Source organism: Pocillopora damicornis, chromosome 8, assembly GCF_964200805.1.
Source record: "Pocillopora damicornis chromosome 8, jaPocDami1.2, whole genome shotgun sequence".
NCBI lineage: Eukaryota > Metazoa > Cnidaria > Anthozoa > Scleractinia > Pocilloporidae > Pocillopora > Pocillopora damicornis.
The window spans coordinates 12,704,349-12,722,061 of NC_142677.1; the positions used below are offsets into that span (position 1 = coordinate 12,704,349).

The following is a 17,713-nucleotide window of genomic DNA, read 5'->3' on the forward strand; positions in this document are numbered from 1 at the left end:
CAAAGCGGTTAAATTCTGAAGGTAATCAAAGGTATACCTTAATACACCTTTACATGATAAACTTAAAACATTGAAATAAACACGAAGCTGTTTCTATTATACATTCCCAAACTTTGCCTCTCAATCTTAACCTCTGTTTTGGATAAATTTTTGTATTATTTTCAAAGCGTATCCATGGTTAGCTGTGTAACATCACCAGTAAAAATTTTCATAATTTCTCGATTATAGTTCATTTCTACTCTTTTGAAGTTTCCAAGGCTTGTTATCAGATTGAACGATATCCGCTTAAATTCATTTGATCAACACTCTAACGCTTTCACTAAATAGATTCGGCTTCTTTCCGCACCTGGTTAATCTCTTAATGAAGTTTTCCTCAAATGTGAGCTGCAGAAAGAAAACACGCTCATACTAGCTATGGCAAAAAAAAAAAAAGACCAACAACAACGACCACCTGATCAAAAGAAAAACGAAAGAAAAAAAACAGCACATAAAGAAATGCGATGTATACGAAATGAATTCTAAGTTGTGGCGAGTCTTGCAATTCATTTATTTCTTTCTTCGCATAAATTGATTCACGTGCACTCTTTACCTTTTCATTACCCACTATTACTTTCGCGCCTGATTTAATTTTTGGCGGCTTGTGTATTCCGTGTATCTCACTTTTCAAGCAGTTGTTTAAACGTTCTGTGCTATAACCTCTTCGGTTCGAATTTTTCGTGAGTTTGCAACCAGTCACATACTGAAAATGATGTTTTGTCAAATATAGGAAAATATTTCTTGACCTCGGAAAAGTGTTAGATTTTTTACAAATTATGTCTTTATGTTGAGCAAAAAATACGATAACAATGCAAAAAGATGTATTTTCCAATGATATTCCTACAGTTGTGAAAGGACTACTTTTTTTGTTATCATGTTTAATCACTTCTTGGGTTATTGAAAGGACAAGCATTTTGTTAGAAGTAAATTCAGTCAAACCGCATATTAAAGCAGATGGGTCTGAATTCGATATTAACTAGAATTTGATATAATAATAAGGTTTATAGTGTGAGCAGTATTTCTGTGAAATAAAAATCACATAATATATGATTTTTTTATATTTAAGATCATTAAAAATATCTAAGTTTTACAAAATAGTGGTGTTTAAACAAAAGAAAACAATAGAATTAACACAAAATTGTACAATTTAGCATCACTTCTTCACTATATTGTTCTCACTCTACTATTTAACTGTTTTACCCACCTTGAGCAATGGAACACTCTTAAAATGTACATTGAACTGCTGACCCCCCCTTCCCAAACTTCTTGATACGAAGTTAAATAGCCCCCCCTCTCGCCAATAGCCTTGAACCCCCCTTCTTTGGTCCCTCTCCCCCCCTCCCCCACTCCTCTACGTAAATAATGACCAGTCCCTTAAGTGGTGATTATTTCCTTTATTCTGTGACCTTAATGTTTGTTTCAGGGGCGATATTTTGAGGAGAAATTAGATGCTGGGCACTCATAGGGGACAAATGGTTTAAAGAGTATTAAATTTTCTGTTGAATCTAAGTGTTTTATCAGAACTGGCCCTTGCCTTTTCATTTTGTACAAGTAAAGTATACTTTAATTATTCATTTGCTGTAAGAAGTAAAAAAATCCGCAGGCTTTGGTAGTATGCTTGTGTATTTTCAGGGCAACATTGTCCATATTACTAAAGAAGTCTACTTAGTCGCGCCTTTCAAACAATCACAAGAAAGATATCTTTGTTTACATTTGGAAAATTGACCTGACAATGTGGACAGTTCACGTGGCATTGCACGACATGAGCTTCCTAGATAAATTAACAACCTTCGCATCACCTGGCTATACCACTCTGCATGCTGAAATTCATAGCAAATCAACCAATAGACGACGTAGTCCAATTTTACGACTTTATCCTACATTACTATATCTTACAAATGGAGCAAAACCTGATTAAGCCTTGTGGTCTTGCTTGAGGCTATTTCCAAAGCATTTTTAAGTATTTTGTAATGCCATATTTTTTGCCAAGGCCGGAAGGTAATGCAGGCGAACTATGATATACAGTTTTTCCTTGCAATGAACGAAATCAATGTACACTATTTATTCAATATTATATTTCAAACAAGAACAGAGACAAAGATCTTTAGTGTAAAGAAATAATTTGATCTTACGTCTTTGAAAAATAAAAATCTACTTTCCTTCTCTCAAATGATAGAAAAAGCTAGACATGTTAAAAGAAATCGGAGTAATAATATTTACCTTGATATCTTGGATCACAGACTGGCAAATATCCCCTCTGACGCTCCACCTACAATCAACTTTGTAAAATGATATCATTTAAAGATATACCCTTTCATCAAAGACCGTTTCTTTAATGTTCTTGAGAGACAGAGCTTGCCAGAATTAAAAGGAAATTTGAAACATTACGTCCGGCGTCAACCTACGACGACAGCCAACTGATGGGTATGTCACTTTGCATCCTGGCGTAAAATTGTTTTTTTTTTCCTAACATCTCGCCTTTACGTCTTCTGCTAGTTGCTTATTAATGATGTTTTTCATAATCACTATTATTCTTTCAGGACTCTCTCAGATGAAGAACGATTTTAAAAGTCTGTTATTTTCTGAGTCATCAGTTTAACTTATGAATGGTTTCTTTTAAACTGGACATACTTGTCACCTGTCTAAAACATATTGTGCATCTGTTCTGAAAAGATGTATTTTCGATTGCTAGGAAAGGTTGACGCATTGATAATAATTGGTTGAAAACAATATCGGTGATTTATCAGAAGCTGTTATCGATTTTACTATAAATCATTTTTAACCGGATCTTTTCTAAGAAAGTACCGCAGCTAGCCGAATTGTCTTGTTAGACCTCCAACCCTGCTTGTAAGTAACATTTATTTCAGTTTATTCCATACTTATTTCAGTTCAGGTGCTCTCTTAAAATTAAAGCAAATCTTTATGTGATTTCAAATGCAAATCTTATGTAATCTCAACGCAACAAACCGAGAGGCACTCAGCTTTTGTTTTTTCCCCATGATACATGCACTGCATGCTCTTATTTTTTTTTTCAAAAATGGGCTCCTTGCCTTTTAAAGCGGATGCGCGTGTTTAGCCGATATACATGGAATAAAAGAATTAGAAATCAAAGGAAGAGACTGTCTAAATCATTTTCTACTAAGTAAAAACTACAGACAAAATATTCGTAAACTATTTCCCAAACATTACATTTAGAAGGAGTGACACTTTTGCATTATCGCAGTACACACTGTGATTGCACCGTGTCCTTCCATTAGGGAGCTGTGAAGTCCAAATCAAATGTTCATACATTTTGTATTGGTTAGGAAGTGTTTGCGCTTTATGTGGTTAGAAATATGATTGTCCAAGGTTAGATTATTACACTGAAAATCAATTGTGTGGACAAATATGTAAGACAGAATTAAGATTCAGAAAAGACTTGGTTGTCAAAATCAGCATCATCGAAGTGCTTGTCTCGGACGTTTTTTAATAAAGTTCAATGAAAACTTTTAAGAAGGGCAAGCAGAAGCTACCGACAATTAACCATCACTCACTTGAAAACATCTGCCATCCTGCCGCATCGCCTGGAAAGGAGATGAAAGAGGCTTACTTTTGGACTTTTGTATTTGTGAGAAAGCGAACATAACTTGCGATTGGGACATTTTTTCGGGGAGAATGCAAGAATATAGCAGTGCAAGAGTCTTTTACCGACCTTACCTCATTACCATAGTCTACAAGAAGCAGAAAGCACCTGATCATTAGCATGAGCGAGAAAAAAAGTAATGATTATTCACGCATTTCAAATAACAAGCTGAGTTTTCAAGAAGTGGCAAGGTGTTTCTGGAAAAATTTGTTCTGCAAAAATCTATTTCAATCTCGAAGATATAGTCCATGCCAAGAGATGATACCCTCTCTTGTCTGCGCCATAAAACAGACAAAGAGATCCTTCGATAACAATTATATGAAGATATTGTGGAAAAAAAATACGAAAAATGTGTCGAGCATAGTGGCCGAAAAAAAAAGTGAACTGTCATCGAAATTGCATTATGATGATGAGGTTTTATCCATCGATGGTCAGTATTTGAAATAATTGTAGATAAAGGAAGTGAAAACCTATACAGTACAATAAAGGTTGATTGATGACTAAGACGTTAGATATATTATATCTCGCAATTCTGAATTTAATGAAATCTCATGTCATAATACTTTAGGTTTCTTGGACAGGCAAGGTTTGTTGTTTGTTTTTACTTTAAAAGACGTCTGCTGGTGTTTTCTTAATTGTAAATGAAACCGTTTCTAATTAGAGAACCTTTTTACATTACTAGCTGTGACAAATAATTGAAGAACGGGGTAAATAATCACAAAGTACATGACACCATCTCATAAGGTATCTTCCGAAGGCAGATGTTTTTTGTAGGTGTGCTGAAAAATATTTCAAAGCCAAAAGCCATCGAATGTCGAAATAGGAGCAAAACATAAATGGCATGTAAATGTTTCACACTGTTGTAAAAACGTAAAATAATAGATACGAGTAATTTATTGAATTCGTTTCTATTCTGTCCAATGCTTATACCAAATGACTTTTGTATTCAAAATTATATATTTGTTCGCTGAATAATTCCTAGCATTTAGAGCTATCAAAATGACATCCAATCCATTCTCATTAAATATCATTTTATTTCATTTCCAATTAAACCTCTGATTGACGACATTTTGTATTCTATCACAAGTCGCGATAGATAAAGGGAGTCAAATTGATTGCATTTCATTCTTAATTGACTGAAGTTTTTAAAACAATTCATGGGGTGGGGATATTGAGTATGGCTTTCACACATTTGGAAAAGAAGTCATTCTGGTGTTTCATAAGATTTATGCTTTATGTTCCTATAGCGTACTTTTGAGGCACTAAGCTATCACATGCAAAACGATGGAAAATTTCACAAACAACGAAAACTTTCGCACGCTTGACTACGCACTATAAAACACTCCTGCACAGTTCTTTCTGTTTCTTTCTGAGAGAGCACCTAAGGGACCGGTCTTTATTTATCTTCCGGGAGGGGTGGGGGGTGTTTGGAAGAATTTTTTGGGATCACATAATTTTCAGGGTGAACGGAGGGGGGGGGGATCAGTCGTCGGTAACAGAGTATAAAGAGAGGACCATAGAGGATTGACTGCCGATGAGGAGAATCATTAGAGTACTACAGAGCTGTAGCGGGAGGATCAGGGATCAAGCAAATTTCATTACCACACCACCAATATCTTTCTATCCCCCCCTCCCTTGCTCCGTGATAATTAACTGTCCGGTCTTTAATTTGTGATGAACTGATACTCACGTAAAGTTAGCTGTTAGATTCATTCTAAATTTAAAAAACCCGAAAAGGAATTCAGGCTTTAACTATTGCCTCCTAAATACTGGTTAAGCGCTTCCATCAAATTTGCCACGAAACCACAATTTGATGCCGAGCGAAGCAAATTGAAGAGCAAAGTTGTTTCGTTCACCGTCATGAATTGTAAACACGAAAGTGGGAATAAACATAAGAATGGGTATTAATATCTCTACTCCTTTGTAACTTTAAGCAGAACTGACTTCGCAGACCCGATCGCACTCAGCTTTTCTCTGTCACCGTGCAAAGTCGACAGCTCCTCCTAAGTTCTAAAAATGGGTACCTTGAGGAACAACAGCTCTGCTACTAACATAACGATAGCAACAGAAGAGCCTGATCGCTTTAACCAGGAAGCAGAGATCAGGCGATTGATAGCGAGTATAGCGTTTTGGCTGATCGTCACAGTTGGTATTTTGGGCAACTCTCTGGTAATTGTCGTCGTGAAGACAATACGCAGCATGCGAACAACCACCAACTACCTCCTGGTCAACGTGGCTGTGGCAGACATCACCACTCTGCTTTTTACGGCAATCTTATTTTTAATCTTGACTACAAATATCCCAATTCGTTCCAGAGTACTAGCAGCATTTCTTTGCAAATTTATCTTCACCAACACTGTTTCGATTGTCACGCTTCTTGTAACTGCCTTGACGCTAACAATGCTGGCTATTGAACGATACCACGCTCTGGTGAAACCCATGTCACTATCTGGAAGACTAAGCATGGACAACATTAGCTACGTAATAGCTGGAATCTGGTTGCTTGCTATAATGTTAGTAACTCCTATCTTTGCAACTTTCGATTGGGATTCAGAAATGCGTTATTGTTCTCATGGTAAAGCAGAGCATACAATGATGATCTATGTTGATTGCCTTATCATCTTCCTCACATTGATTCCATTTGCTGTGATATCATTTTGTTATTCACGGATCGTCTATGGCATGTACTTCAATAACACAGTTTTTGGAAGAAATAGTGAAAGATGCGACACGCAGGAAGAAACGAATGAAAAAAGAAGATTGGTTACGCTGCTGATTTTGCTTACTGTAGTGTTTTTCATAGCTTTTATTCCGTATGGAATACTGCTCATCTTGAAAGTGAGTAAAGTGAACCACACATATGGGCATCTTCAGATAGGTTCGCAATACCTTACACTTTTAAATTGTTCGATTAATCCTTTTATCTATGCTTTTCAGAGCTCGAGTTATAAACGAGCCTTTAAGCTCATTATCAAGAAAATGCTGTGTCGTGATGTTAGCTATGAACTGTCAGAACTCCTTGAAATGCGCACGCGCACGTCTGTTCGAAGCGTGTGATGAATTGTCTCAGCTCTCAATGAAATGTTAGAATTATCGAAGTTTGTTTGTTAGTTTTGTTTATCCGCAAATATCACATGTGATCTGCTATCAGGCTAGAACGCCTCTCGTTGTAGGAACTGTTCTCGCTCTGGCGCAATTCAAATCAAAGATCAATTGTTTAATGGGGGGGGGGTGGCTCACTTTGACGGTTGACAGTTGATATTCTTTCGATGTAGTCAGTTGCCGATTTCTTTGTTACGCCTTTTAAATTTTAGGTTCTCTGACGGTTGACGTTTGTTAGGAACATATATTGTTGTGGGTTAAAATTAAGATTGAATTTTTCTTGTTTTTTGAAATGAATAATAAATATTGCGTTAGTATCTTGTGCACTTTTACAATTCTCTTTCATTGGATTGTTATATTTGTATCTGGCATTCCTTCAGGATCCTCCTTCACTGGATTGTTACGTTAACATCCTGCACATTTTAAGGGTTCTCTTTCATTCGATTGTTTTCTAATGTCTCGCACATTTGTTAGGATTCTCTTTCAATCGATTGTTACGTTAGGAGAAACTCGAGAATGACGCGAAAAATGAAAAGTGGAAATGCATGCATATTAGAGTAGAGCTGGTCAATCAAAGCCGAAGAAAAAAACTGCTAAGATTCAACGCGCTGATCTAAAGGTTCAATCTCTCTTCATAAGGCCTTCATTTTTTCCCACCCGAGGTTAGTTATATCAACAATGTCATCATTAAAAGCGTTGCTTGTCCCTTCTCAGTTTAACGCATGCTTAACGTGCTGTTGATAGCGGCCGTGAAAACAAGATTTCGACTTCGAGCCGGGAGCAATGACCGTCGCATTAAATGGTTTCCTTGCCCAGTCATTGCCCATTCTGTGGAAGATATTCCTACAAGTCGATCTCGACAGCCAGTCAAGCAGTCAAAACTCTACAATTTAATTTTGATGGTGTTTTGTTCATGGCTTTGCCCCTTCATCTGATTTTGGTAACTTTGGAGAAGCTCACAACAATCAAATTAAGGATGCACTACTCAAATGTTACAAATGACAACAAGAGAAAATAAGGCGACGGAGAGGGAAAAACAGGGTGTAGAACGGAATGTGTTGGCTCTAGATTGGGTCTTTTTTCATGGACGTCCGCACTATTTCCTACTGGAAAGGTTTTGTACTGTAGTTTCATATTTGCGACATTATCATAACCCAAAAATCGATCTCTTCCCTTTTCCACAATATACATGGATTAATTCTGTTCTAGATTTAAAGCAGGAGGCGTAGATTGTAAGGACGCACACACGTTATTGCACAGCAAGAAAAACTCAGCTAAGTCACATCACAAGAGAGTAACGATTAATGCTTATTTTTGTATGCAGTGGCCCAGGTACTAGTGATATGATGACCGCTGGCAGGAAACAGATCCAGGGCAAAATCACGACAAAACCCTATGCATATAATTTCCAAATGCATATAGCCTTTTTTTACAATAGATGATTGAAAGTAATATGATTTCTCTCTGATCCTTCATGGTTACCGTGGATTCCTTTAGAATCAGGTACTCTTTTGTCCTACTGGCTGTTAGGATTACTTAGATTTCGTGTTGCGATAAAAAAAGCCTTCAATTTTCTTTAGTCATCATCACAGCAACGAGACAACAGAAGAATACAGATGTACACCCTAAGAGAAATTTCGAGATCATTGCCGATTTTTATCAAATAATTTGTCCACATAATTACGGTTATAAGAGACTTGGGAAGAAGAAGAAAATTTCCATTAACTGACTTTAATGGCTAAGTAGTTTCTTATCCATCATTAATTTGTGCTTACGTTGACCGAGGAAAATATAAAAAAATATTTGAGGAAAATAGAGGCTTTGATATCCTGTGTCCACGTTCCTCGTTATCACGAAAAGGATGAACTGTGAGTCATTTTATATTATGCCTCTGGGTATTCACAAACTCTACCTGATTCCCCGATAAGGCTCTGTAGTATTGTAATCATCCCCCAAATAAGGAGTCAATTTTCTTTAGTCGCTCATTTACATGTATACTCCGTTAGCGACAACTGATTCCTGCTCCGTTTGTATACTCCGTTAGCGACAACTGATTCCCGCTCCGTTTCCTGAAAACCTTGTAACTCCCCTTCTATCTCACGAAAAATATTTATTTGAAACGTTGTGCGCGAATGAACTGTTTTCCATAGAAGCATGTATTTCAAGTCATCAGGAAGTGATGTAGTCATCTGCACACAAAAGAACCGAATATTGAAAACGAGTATTCTTGCCATTACGCGGGATGTAGCCAAAGAAAATAGAAGAAAATCGCGAGGATGTAGATCAGACAACTCCTGAAAATTTTTAAATCTCTATCTTAAAGATGCGTCCGTATGGATGCATTTGTCTTTTTGTATGAATGGCATTCTCTTTACAAAAGAAAACGCCTACTTACCGCTGTAACCAAACTTTTTTTTTCCCGGATGATGACAGCGCTGATGATCTTATTAATGCCTTCGATCTCTTGATGGTCAACTGCTCAACATTCGTTGTACATGTAGAATTATTTTTATGAAACTATTAGTCCTCTCTGATTCATGTTTACAAATATTCAAACTTACCTACTTCTGTCGTCCTGCGTAGATCTCTGAAGCTATAGGTGTTTACCAGCCTGAAAGTAGGTTTTTGGAAAACCTTCCGATCAGTATTGGCAACCTTGAGGGTATACCATAGCAAATGAAGATCTTGCTTCTTTAAACATGAGATGGCTTTAAATGTGCGTGACATCTAATAATGCCTTAGGTTATTGTTATCAATTCATTTTGATGATATTATCTAACGACTCCGGCTTTGTCCAGCTTGCCAAAACCTTAAATAAATTTCAGCTTTAAATAGGTGCATGTAAATTAATCAAACAAAAGGGTATGGGTAATACTTAATCAACTAAAGAACAATATACTCATGTCTAACAGGTGTTTTCATGACAAAAAAAACTAAAGAGAAGGCAGAAGTTTTCAAAAAGACGCGTGTGAAGGGGAATAGTATAAATATATAAGTGAAAGAGTGTAAGACAAAATAAAGATTTTAATCTATTGAGAGATAACTTCTTTCATCTGGTCAAATCTTGCCAACGGGTTCCAAGGTATAAGAAATTATTCATTCAATGCTCGTTACGCGAAGGCCGTTTTAATTTTCCTACCGCACAAGTTAATGTATGCTACTGCCTATCATCTTACAAACACAAAATTTAACTGACACGCGAATCTATGACTCTGAGAGACAATCTTTTCACTATAGAACTGACTGTAGCTTTTGCTACATGCATTTAAAATCTATACGTAATAACATTGGTGTCAACAAGTGTTGGGATAAAAGAAAAATATGTTGAAACTGAGTCAGCTTTCTATACAAGGACTAAGGTTCCTCTTTCTGACTCTTTTACTGTCAAATCTCTACTTACAAAATAAACACGGAACAATAAATTAAACGCGTTTCTAATGCGAAAGCTCTCAGTTGATATTTTTGTTGTTCTCCCCGTAAAGAAAGGAAGTTTTAACGCGCTTTATGTAATATTCTGCTCTGGCGTCTACTTCGTTTTACGGTTAAATATTTCAAGATTGGTTAAAACTAAATTAGAAAGTTACAAAACACAAAACTTTAAAATATAACTAGATAAAAGAAAAGAGTGACCTGAAAGCGCTTAAGTTTAAGGCCGGTTGAAGCAAGTTTGACTCTAACTTGTTTAGAGAAACAAAATTAAATCCGGCACTCTCTTTAACCACCATCGTTGATAAGAAATCGCAACATGGGGTAACGTATAAGCGCTAAACCGTGTTTACTTTAGGCTGCACTCGATGCGATTTTGAAGTGCGATTTGCAAGAAAGAACGGCTGTCTCCAGCCAGCGAAACGAACTAACCGAGAAGCTACTTCGATCAAAAGATTCACCTTGATTTTAAATACTACATTTTTGCACTGACACATCCCAAATGAGGCTTAAAAAGACATATGCCAACATTCTTAAACGAAAAAAAAAACGTAAAAAAGAAAAGCGCCATAACAGTGATAGAGAAGTTGGAGTCTATAGTTTAATTTGGAAAATGTTCTTTTGGCATCAATGCTCTCATTACTTTCATGCGTCTTTATTATGAAGTATGTAACTAACATGAATCAAGCACTTTATGGAAATGTCATTCAATTTTTACTATCTGAGAATTACCATAACATACTCTGCAAATAATACCGTTTGTAAACTCACTTGTTTTATTTTTTATTGTTACTGCGTCAAGATACAGATCTTTCCTCCTGTACATCATAACGAAATTGTTTCGTCAGAAAAGTATCTTTTAATTCTACATTCAATTTTTAACTTCGAATAATGATTTCCTTGTAATGCTTAGCCACGAGGTAATTTCTTGGTTTTCAACTTTATTGTTTTCTCTCACCCTGCGTTGACATATCATTTTGAATGCTACAAGAGCCCGCAAGCTTCCATGTCAAAAGATGTAGCCCTCTACCCAATCACACGTCAGAAAGTTTTGCGTGGCTAAGAGAACACTTATCCGGCCCGGTAAAAAATTTTACTCTTGGATACCCTCTGTATATTGTTGAATACTGTTTTCGCCTTTTGGCGACGTAATTCTCAAGCCCCAGGTAAGTTATTCCGCTCCTAATCATAGTTTACCTAAAAGCTTACGTAAATCTTACCTTTACCGCGTTTTCCCACAAATCGTCCAGTAGCGATCACGTTTAGTGGACGATATGCTTTCGTTAATTCTCGTTGTTTACATAACAAATTTATCGAAACAGTTACTCGGTCTTATTTTTGCCATAGGGAGTCTATCTTGACTTCAAATTCGTAAGCATAGTGCATAAAAACGTGAATATTCTATACTGGTGGAGTAGTATCTGCCTTCATAGAATATTCCAAGAGTATACACACATGCATAATTCATTATAAGAGCAGGCCGCAGATAAATCTATGGATAATCAGCTTATAAGCGACTCGTCAAGCTGAATGAATAGCGTATAGATCAATAAACAAGAATCATAAAGAAATACATTCTTCATAATTCCGTAAGTGTTCTTTCGTACTTAAATGAAATATCGAATGGCGAATTTCTATTATCTCAATAATGTACAATTGGTTTAGCTGTAAAACAGCTATTTATTAATCATAACTTAAAATAGCGAGCATGTCAAATTCAGGTTTTCTTTTTTTCTTTCTTTCCTCCGAGTTACTTATGTTAATTTCTATTCTTGGCACTAAATGATTCAAAGCAGGCATTTTCCTTTGTCCAAAGCATATCCATACTTTGTGCACGTAATAATATCAGTTTCATTTCTTTCAATTTAGCTGAAATCTTTGAAGTAAATTTATGAGGAACATTATTGTAATCCATTTTTATTTCAATTCTTTGCTGAGTATTGATGGTCCTGAGTAATTACAAAAAGACAAAATTGCGTGAGATATCGCTTCATGTTTCATTCTGCCCTCTGTTTACCCCATGTTGCGATTTCTTACTAACGATGGTGGTTAAAGAGTGTGCCGGATTTAATTTTGTTTCTCTAAACAAGTTAGAGTCAAACTTGCTTCAACCGGCCTTAAACTTAAGCGCTATCATCCAAAGGGAACTTAGTCCATGACAGAAGAAGAATAAGATCTGTAACAAGAAGGGGGGGAGGACATGGTTCTGTCACAATAAAAATTTACCTGCATGATCCTTCCATAAGGCTCGCTCTGTATTATTAATATTACCCTCCCCCCCCCCTTCCTTGTTATTGGCACTAGTCCCTCCTTTATACTATATTGGCGACGACTGAATCCCCCTCCTTTCCCACTGAAAACCATTTGATCCTCCACCCAAAATCTCCACGCTTCCTCCCCCCCCCCCCCCCAGCGTAATAAATAATGCCTTGATAAATACTGACTAGTTTGCCATAAGATCAGAGATCAACTCACTACATGCAAATCAATCCTGGCGTGTACATGTGTCACTTCCAATCGGCACCATGTCTACTCAGCTTTGTAATTCTCCAAGCGGCTTTTAAAATGCTGGTTTTAACAAGAACGTTTGACTTTCAAACTTTTAAACCTTTAAAAACTTACGAAGAGAGGAGTGAATAAAGGGGGTAAGTTTCTAGAGAAACTGTGGTGCTGCGTCGGTGGGAGAGTATAACAGGTAATTTAGTGTTAACAACCGAGTTGAAAATTGGCCACCGTTAGAAGTTTGAAGGCTGACGTTGCGAGCGTTAGCCCTTCGGTAGAGCGATATACGAAGGGCTGACGCTAGAAACGTCGGCCTTCAAACTCTTTACGGTGACCAATTTACTAAATTGGTACGTTTTCAACTCAGTTGTTAACACTAAATTACCTGTTACGAAGAGAGGATCAACCATTTTTATCATAAAATTAATAAGGGAACGTAAGTTTCTAAGAAACTGGTGCTGCGTAGGTGGGGCTGTTAAAGGATAATTTGGTTTGATCAACTGAGTGAATTATGAAAATTGGCCACCGTTAAGGGTTTATTAAGATGACGTCTTGAGCGTTAGCCCTTTGTCATAGCGAATGACAAGGGGCTATCGCTCCAAAGGTCAGCTTTAGAAACTATTCATCATCGTAATTTGCAATTTAAATTATTCAACACTAAGATTTAAACGCAAACCTTTTTAATGTTAATATTTGTTACTACATTTTTTTTTAAAGCCGAATCAGGAAGCCGTGCTTCCCAATCGATGAACAGGTAGAATTTGCGTAGAGAGCTTCTAACTGAATATATTTTTCAGTAGTCCAAATTATCTCTGTAGTATTATAATTAATTTTTCAATTTTTTTGTATACCTTTAAAAATTTTATTTTTCTTTTAGGCTGAAACTTTTGATTCGCTTATCGATCAGTTTATCTCTCGAAACGAAGGGTGAAATTGACCATTGTGTTCTATCTTCAGCCATTATAATTATGCTTAATGCTCTCTGTACCGCCAAAACCTCAAATTTGACAGCTTAGTTTGTTTGTTTTTACGCTTTTACACGAAGGTTGGTGTTGACGTTTAGCTCAACGAGAAGTATCGCTGGTTAAATATTGAAACAATTCGAAGATTTCAATTACTTCAATTCCTTTCAAAATTCTTCAAGCCGTCAGATAATCGAAGCTCGAAATTCTGAACCGGATCCACAATTTTCGGTTAACGCATTAAAAGGTAACTTGATTGCCTTAACCCTTTACGTCCTAACATCAGTATTAATGTTCTCCCTACTGTTCTCTGTACATTTACTGTGGAGCTGACATGGAGAATTTGTCGAACAAGCAAGAGTTTCTTTAGCTGGTGATAATTTCATTTATTCTCATTACATTAATATGTGATTCAGTGGTGATATTGTAAGGAGAAATTAGATGCTATTAACTCTGAGGGGTTAAAGGGTTAAAATAAACATTTCTGTCCATTTTGGTTGAGCCATGTTCATCTTTAAGGCTCGGTAACAGTTATGTATTGTGCAGTTTTCGTGTGTCTTTATCACCACGAAAAGGTAGATGAAATTTCTTTCTAAAACCAAATATCTTACTCATTCCTGTAACTTTGGTTCAGGTAGATTTAAGTTACTTATAAGGTACTGAATCTGATAATTTTATTTTTTAAAGTATCACTTTCCAGTCAGTTCAGCTTTTTTAATTCCTGCTTGTAAATTTGTTTCGTATCACGCTTTGCTTTTCTCTCGAAAGTGTTGATAAAACAGCTATCCTACTAGCAAAATTTCAACCAGAAGGTCTTTCAAAAGTTATGCTTTTTGGGTGCATCTCTGCGCTAAATTCAGCTAGATTTGCGGGCCATTTCTATCCCTCATTTCCTTAATTAAACACCATGTAACACTTTGACGAGGGTTATACTAAGGAAAGGCTAAAAATCAGTTGCAGGTGACCAAGAGAACAGTTTTACGCGGAACTGTTTACCATCTTTATTCCTCTCTTAGTCGCCCTAGACGATTTAGAAAGTGGGTTATTAACTGGCAAAGATCATGTGCTGCCTGAGCATTACCTATGATTATTGACCCTCTCATGTAACATTCGGGAAAAACTAGATTTTATTATTCATTTCCCCCTCTGTTCATGATATCGTTAACTTTATCAAATTTCCGCGTTCGGATTCACTTCTCGTTTTCGAAAACATAACTCACATACGATATATCAGAAAAAGCGCAGGATGTTCGAAAATGTCTTGAAAGGTGAACATGAATGCTTTTTCCAATCTGCCATCATCCTTGTAAAAGAGCAAAAGCTGATAAAACAATTGCGATGTTTTCAGTTTTAACTATTAATAACGCCGTTCTTGCTTTTAAAAACACCAAATGAGGGAAGAGCCGACACTAGACGCAAAAAAAAATTTTTGCAAAATAAGATTTTCACGATTTGCTATCCATCGGAAATCTGCTACATGTATAACGCTGATAGCCCAAAGGATAAGGAAACAGCGGGAAATTACTGGGGAATATTCCCTAGGTGACCCTTCGGACCAATTTCTAGATCGAAGTGATTAAGGTCTATGTTGAAAATGTATCTCAAGATAAGAGAGTTTTTTTTTTTTCAACAGAAGAAGAGACAAGCTTTCCTGTTGCCAAGGCCTTTTAAGTGAACACTAAAAATTCAACATCGACCGCCGTCAAAAAAAAGTGACATTTGGTTACTTGAAAACGGTTTGCGCTTCACAGTAAAAACAAATATTTAACGAGTAGACATCACAGTCGTTTCTATCTTTAAAGATGATCTCAGGTTAGAATGCCAAAGTTTTCCTCGAGGAAAAACACATTTAGCCCCTCGGAAAGGATGCATGAACACATTTTATTAGGAATGGTAGCAATAGTGCATTGCATGGAAATCGAACGCAACACCTTTCGAAAACAAATTGTCATCCAAACAAAAAATGTTTTTTTAGGCTTTGTTCAAAATGATGCTATCAACATACGATTCATAGATTGACTTAAAGATTGAAAGCCTAAGAACCCTGTTGATAAAAGACCCGTGGAAACTGACAGAGTGACAATACATGTTGATTTTTTTAACTGTTTATTTGGTAAACATAACATTTTCAATCCCAAGTCAAATTAGGATTATCTTGCGTCCCCGTCTCAATCATCATTCTTGTCATTTACAGATGAAAGGAAGAAGTTAATCTAAGTGTTACTGTTTTAGATAGGTAAAGGACCTGAGATACCACCCGTCAAAACATATAACACTCATTAGTAACTACTTCTGTTGATACTGACTTCCGCGCTTTGATCATCGATCAATCACTTACCATTGTTGTTATCCCTAATGAACATGCATTAATTTTATCTTTTTAGATAAAGAGGCGCTGTGATTCGCGCAGATGTTTGCATTAATAAGAGAGACGAGATTTCTCCGAGAAAGCTCGTTCGCCCAAGGTTTTAGGAACGTGTATATCGAAATTTCTCATGAGACGGTTTAGTTTTTCATACTAACCGAGTTTCAATTTCTTCTTTATCATAGCTACAGAAATTTGATTGGAGTGATTTGTTTCGGAATAAAGAAAATTAATGGAGGCTTTCCACAACAACACAACAGGAAGCTCCACACATCCTACGGCTATACCTAATCATTCAATGGAGATTTTTGAGGCTGTGAAAATAGTTTCTTTTTGGCTGATCATAACCGTTGGTGTCATTGGAAACTCGTTGGTTATTGTAGTTGTGAAAATGTTTCGCAGCATGAGAACCACCACCAACTACCTCCTGGTGAACGTAGCTGCTGCAGACATTGCCACGCTGTTTTTTACAGCAATCCTGTTCTTGATAACCACGAGGTACAGTGCTGCTCATTCTGGGGCATTTGCAAGTTTTGTCTGTAAATTTTTCTTCACTAATAGTATCGCGATTATCACGCTACTGGTAACTGCCCTCACGTTAACAATCTTGGCCTTCGAAAGATACCAAGCTCTGGTTAAACCATTTTCAGTAACCGGTAGACTGACCATTGACAGGATTGCTTACGTTATAACTGGAATCTGGATGGTTGCCGTTGCCTTAGTTATTCCTTTGCTATCTACCTTCCATTGGGATCCAAAAGATTATCTTTGTTCTCTCGGAGATGAAGAATATGAAATGATGGTCTACATTGATTGCTTGGTTGTCATTCTCACATTAGTCCCATTTTCTTTGATCGCATTCTTCTACTCTCAGATCGTTTATGGAATGTATTTCAAGAAGACAGTTTGCGGAAGCAAAGGCGAAAGATGTGACACACGAGAGGAAACGAGAGAAAAAAGAAAACTAGTGACATTGCTGATCTTGCTTACTGTCGCGTTTTTCGTAGCTTTCATTCCTTATGGAGTTCTGCTCATCTTAAAAGTGAGTAAAGTGAACCACTCATTCTTGTATCTCCAAACTGGTTCAAAGTATCTTACTTTAATGAACTGCTCGATAAACCCTTTTATCTACGCATTTCAAAGTTCTGATTATAGACTGGCATTCAAGGTCATCCTGAAGAAGATGTTAGGTCGTGATACGACTGAGGAACGTTCTGAACTGCTCGAAAGGCGTACCCGTACATCTGTTGGCAGAGTCGCAACTACAGTGTGAAGCAGTCTTCTTCCGACTGAGAGATTTGTTACTGATGGTATTTACAATAATGTTTCTCGAATTAACCCGAAATCAGAGAAAGCCTTAAGATATATTACTATTTTTTGGCTGTAAATCATACGTTTCCTTGTAAAGATCTCAGCGTGGATTGTAAATACACAATTTCCATTTTGAATGGGCTGTTCAAATCTATTAAAAATACTTTAAGTAAACGGAAAGTCCTATGAATACCTTAATCGAGATCCATCGAATCAATTGTCCCATAAGAGAAGAAATTAACAGCTTCCTGAACTTCAAAGTTAGCCTTACCCACCTCAAGAAAGCAACGGGGGTCGATGTATAAAGAAAACTACTGAGGATGCGAAATGCGATCAAAAAACCCTCCCAGATCATAACAATCACATTTTGCCCTTGCTAAAACATAA

At 36.7% G+C, this 17,713-nt stretch overlaps 3 protein-coding genes across 6 annotated transcripts in view; 2 read left to right on the forward strand and 1 right to left on the reverse strand.

Moving 5' to 3' along the window:
• The window catches only part of LOC149041424 (uncharacterized), a 19,881-nt gene extending 9,135 nt beyond the window's left edge, over window positions 1-10,746 (reverse strand). Inside the window, exons 1-3 of one of the 2 annotated variants that reach the window (XM_089181263.1) lie at window positions 9,322-10,746; window positions 3,570-3,599; window positions 2,257-2,315 (exon numbers count right to left, since the gene is read on the reverse strand). In XM_089181263.1, the coding sequence (XP_089037389.1) occupies window positions 2,257-2,315; window positions 3,570-3,599; window positions 9,322-9,487 (255 nt within the window). In that variant the 5' untranslated portion in view covers window positions 9,488-10,746. Of the gene's footprint in view, window positions 1-367; window positions 2,316-3,569; window positions 3,600-9,321 lie in introns of those variants that run through there. The other variant, XM_089181262.1, reaches the window with a different exon arrangement.
• LOC113678759 (substance-K receptor) overlaps window positions 1-17,590 on the forward strand; it is a 17,957-nt gene extending 367 nt beyond the window's left edge. The window contains exons 1-2 of one of the 3 annotated variants that reach the window (XM_027195669.2): window positions 10,979-11,352; window positions 16,201-17,590. In XM_027195669.2, the coding sequence (XP_027051470.2) occupies window positions 16,248-17,288 (1,041 nt within the window). In that variant the 5' untranslated portion in view covers window positions 10,979-11,352; window positions 16,201-16,247 and the 3' untranslated portion in view covers window positions 17,289-17,590. Of the gene's footprint in view, window positions 1-10,978; window positions 11,353-14,079; window positions 14,226-16,200 lie in introns of those variants that run through there. The other 2 variants (XM_089181254.1, XM_089181255.1) reach the window with 2 other exon arrangements.
• On the forward strand, window positions 3,443-7,077 carry LOC149041425 (galanin receptor type 1-like). Its single transcript, XM_089181256.1, has one exon. It carries the CDS (start codon window positions 5,675-5,677, stop codon window positions 6,713-6,715), a length of 1,041 nt encoding a protein of 346 aa, XP_089037382.1. The 5' UTR covers window positions 3,443-5,674; the 3' UTR covers window positions 6,716-7,077.
• Window positions 17,591-17,713: the final 123 nt, after the last annotated feature.

Coding starts and splice junctions, on each gene's coding strand:
- LOC149041425 (XM_089181256.1), top strand. CDS start 5,675: ATGGGTACCTTGAGGAACAACAGCTCTGCTACTAACATAACGATAGCA.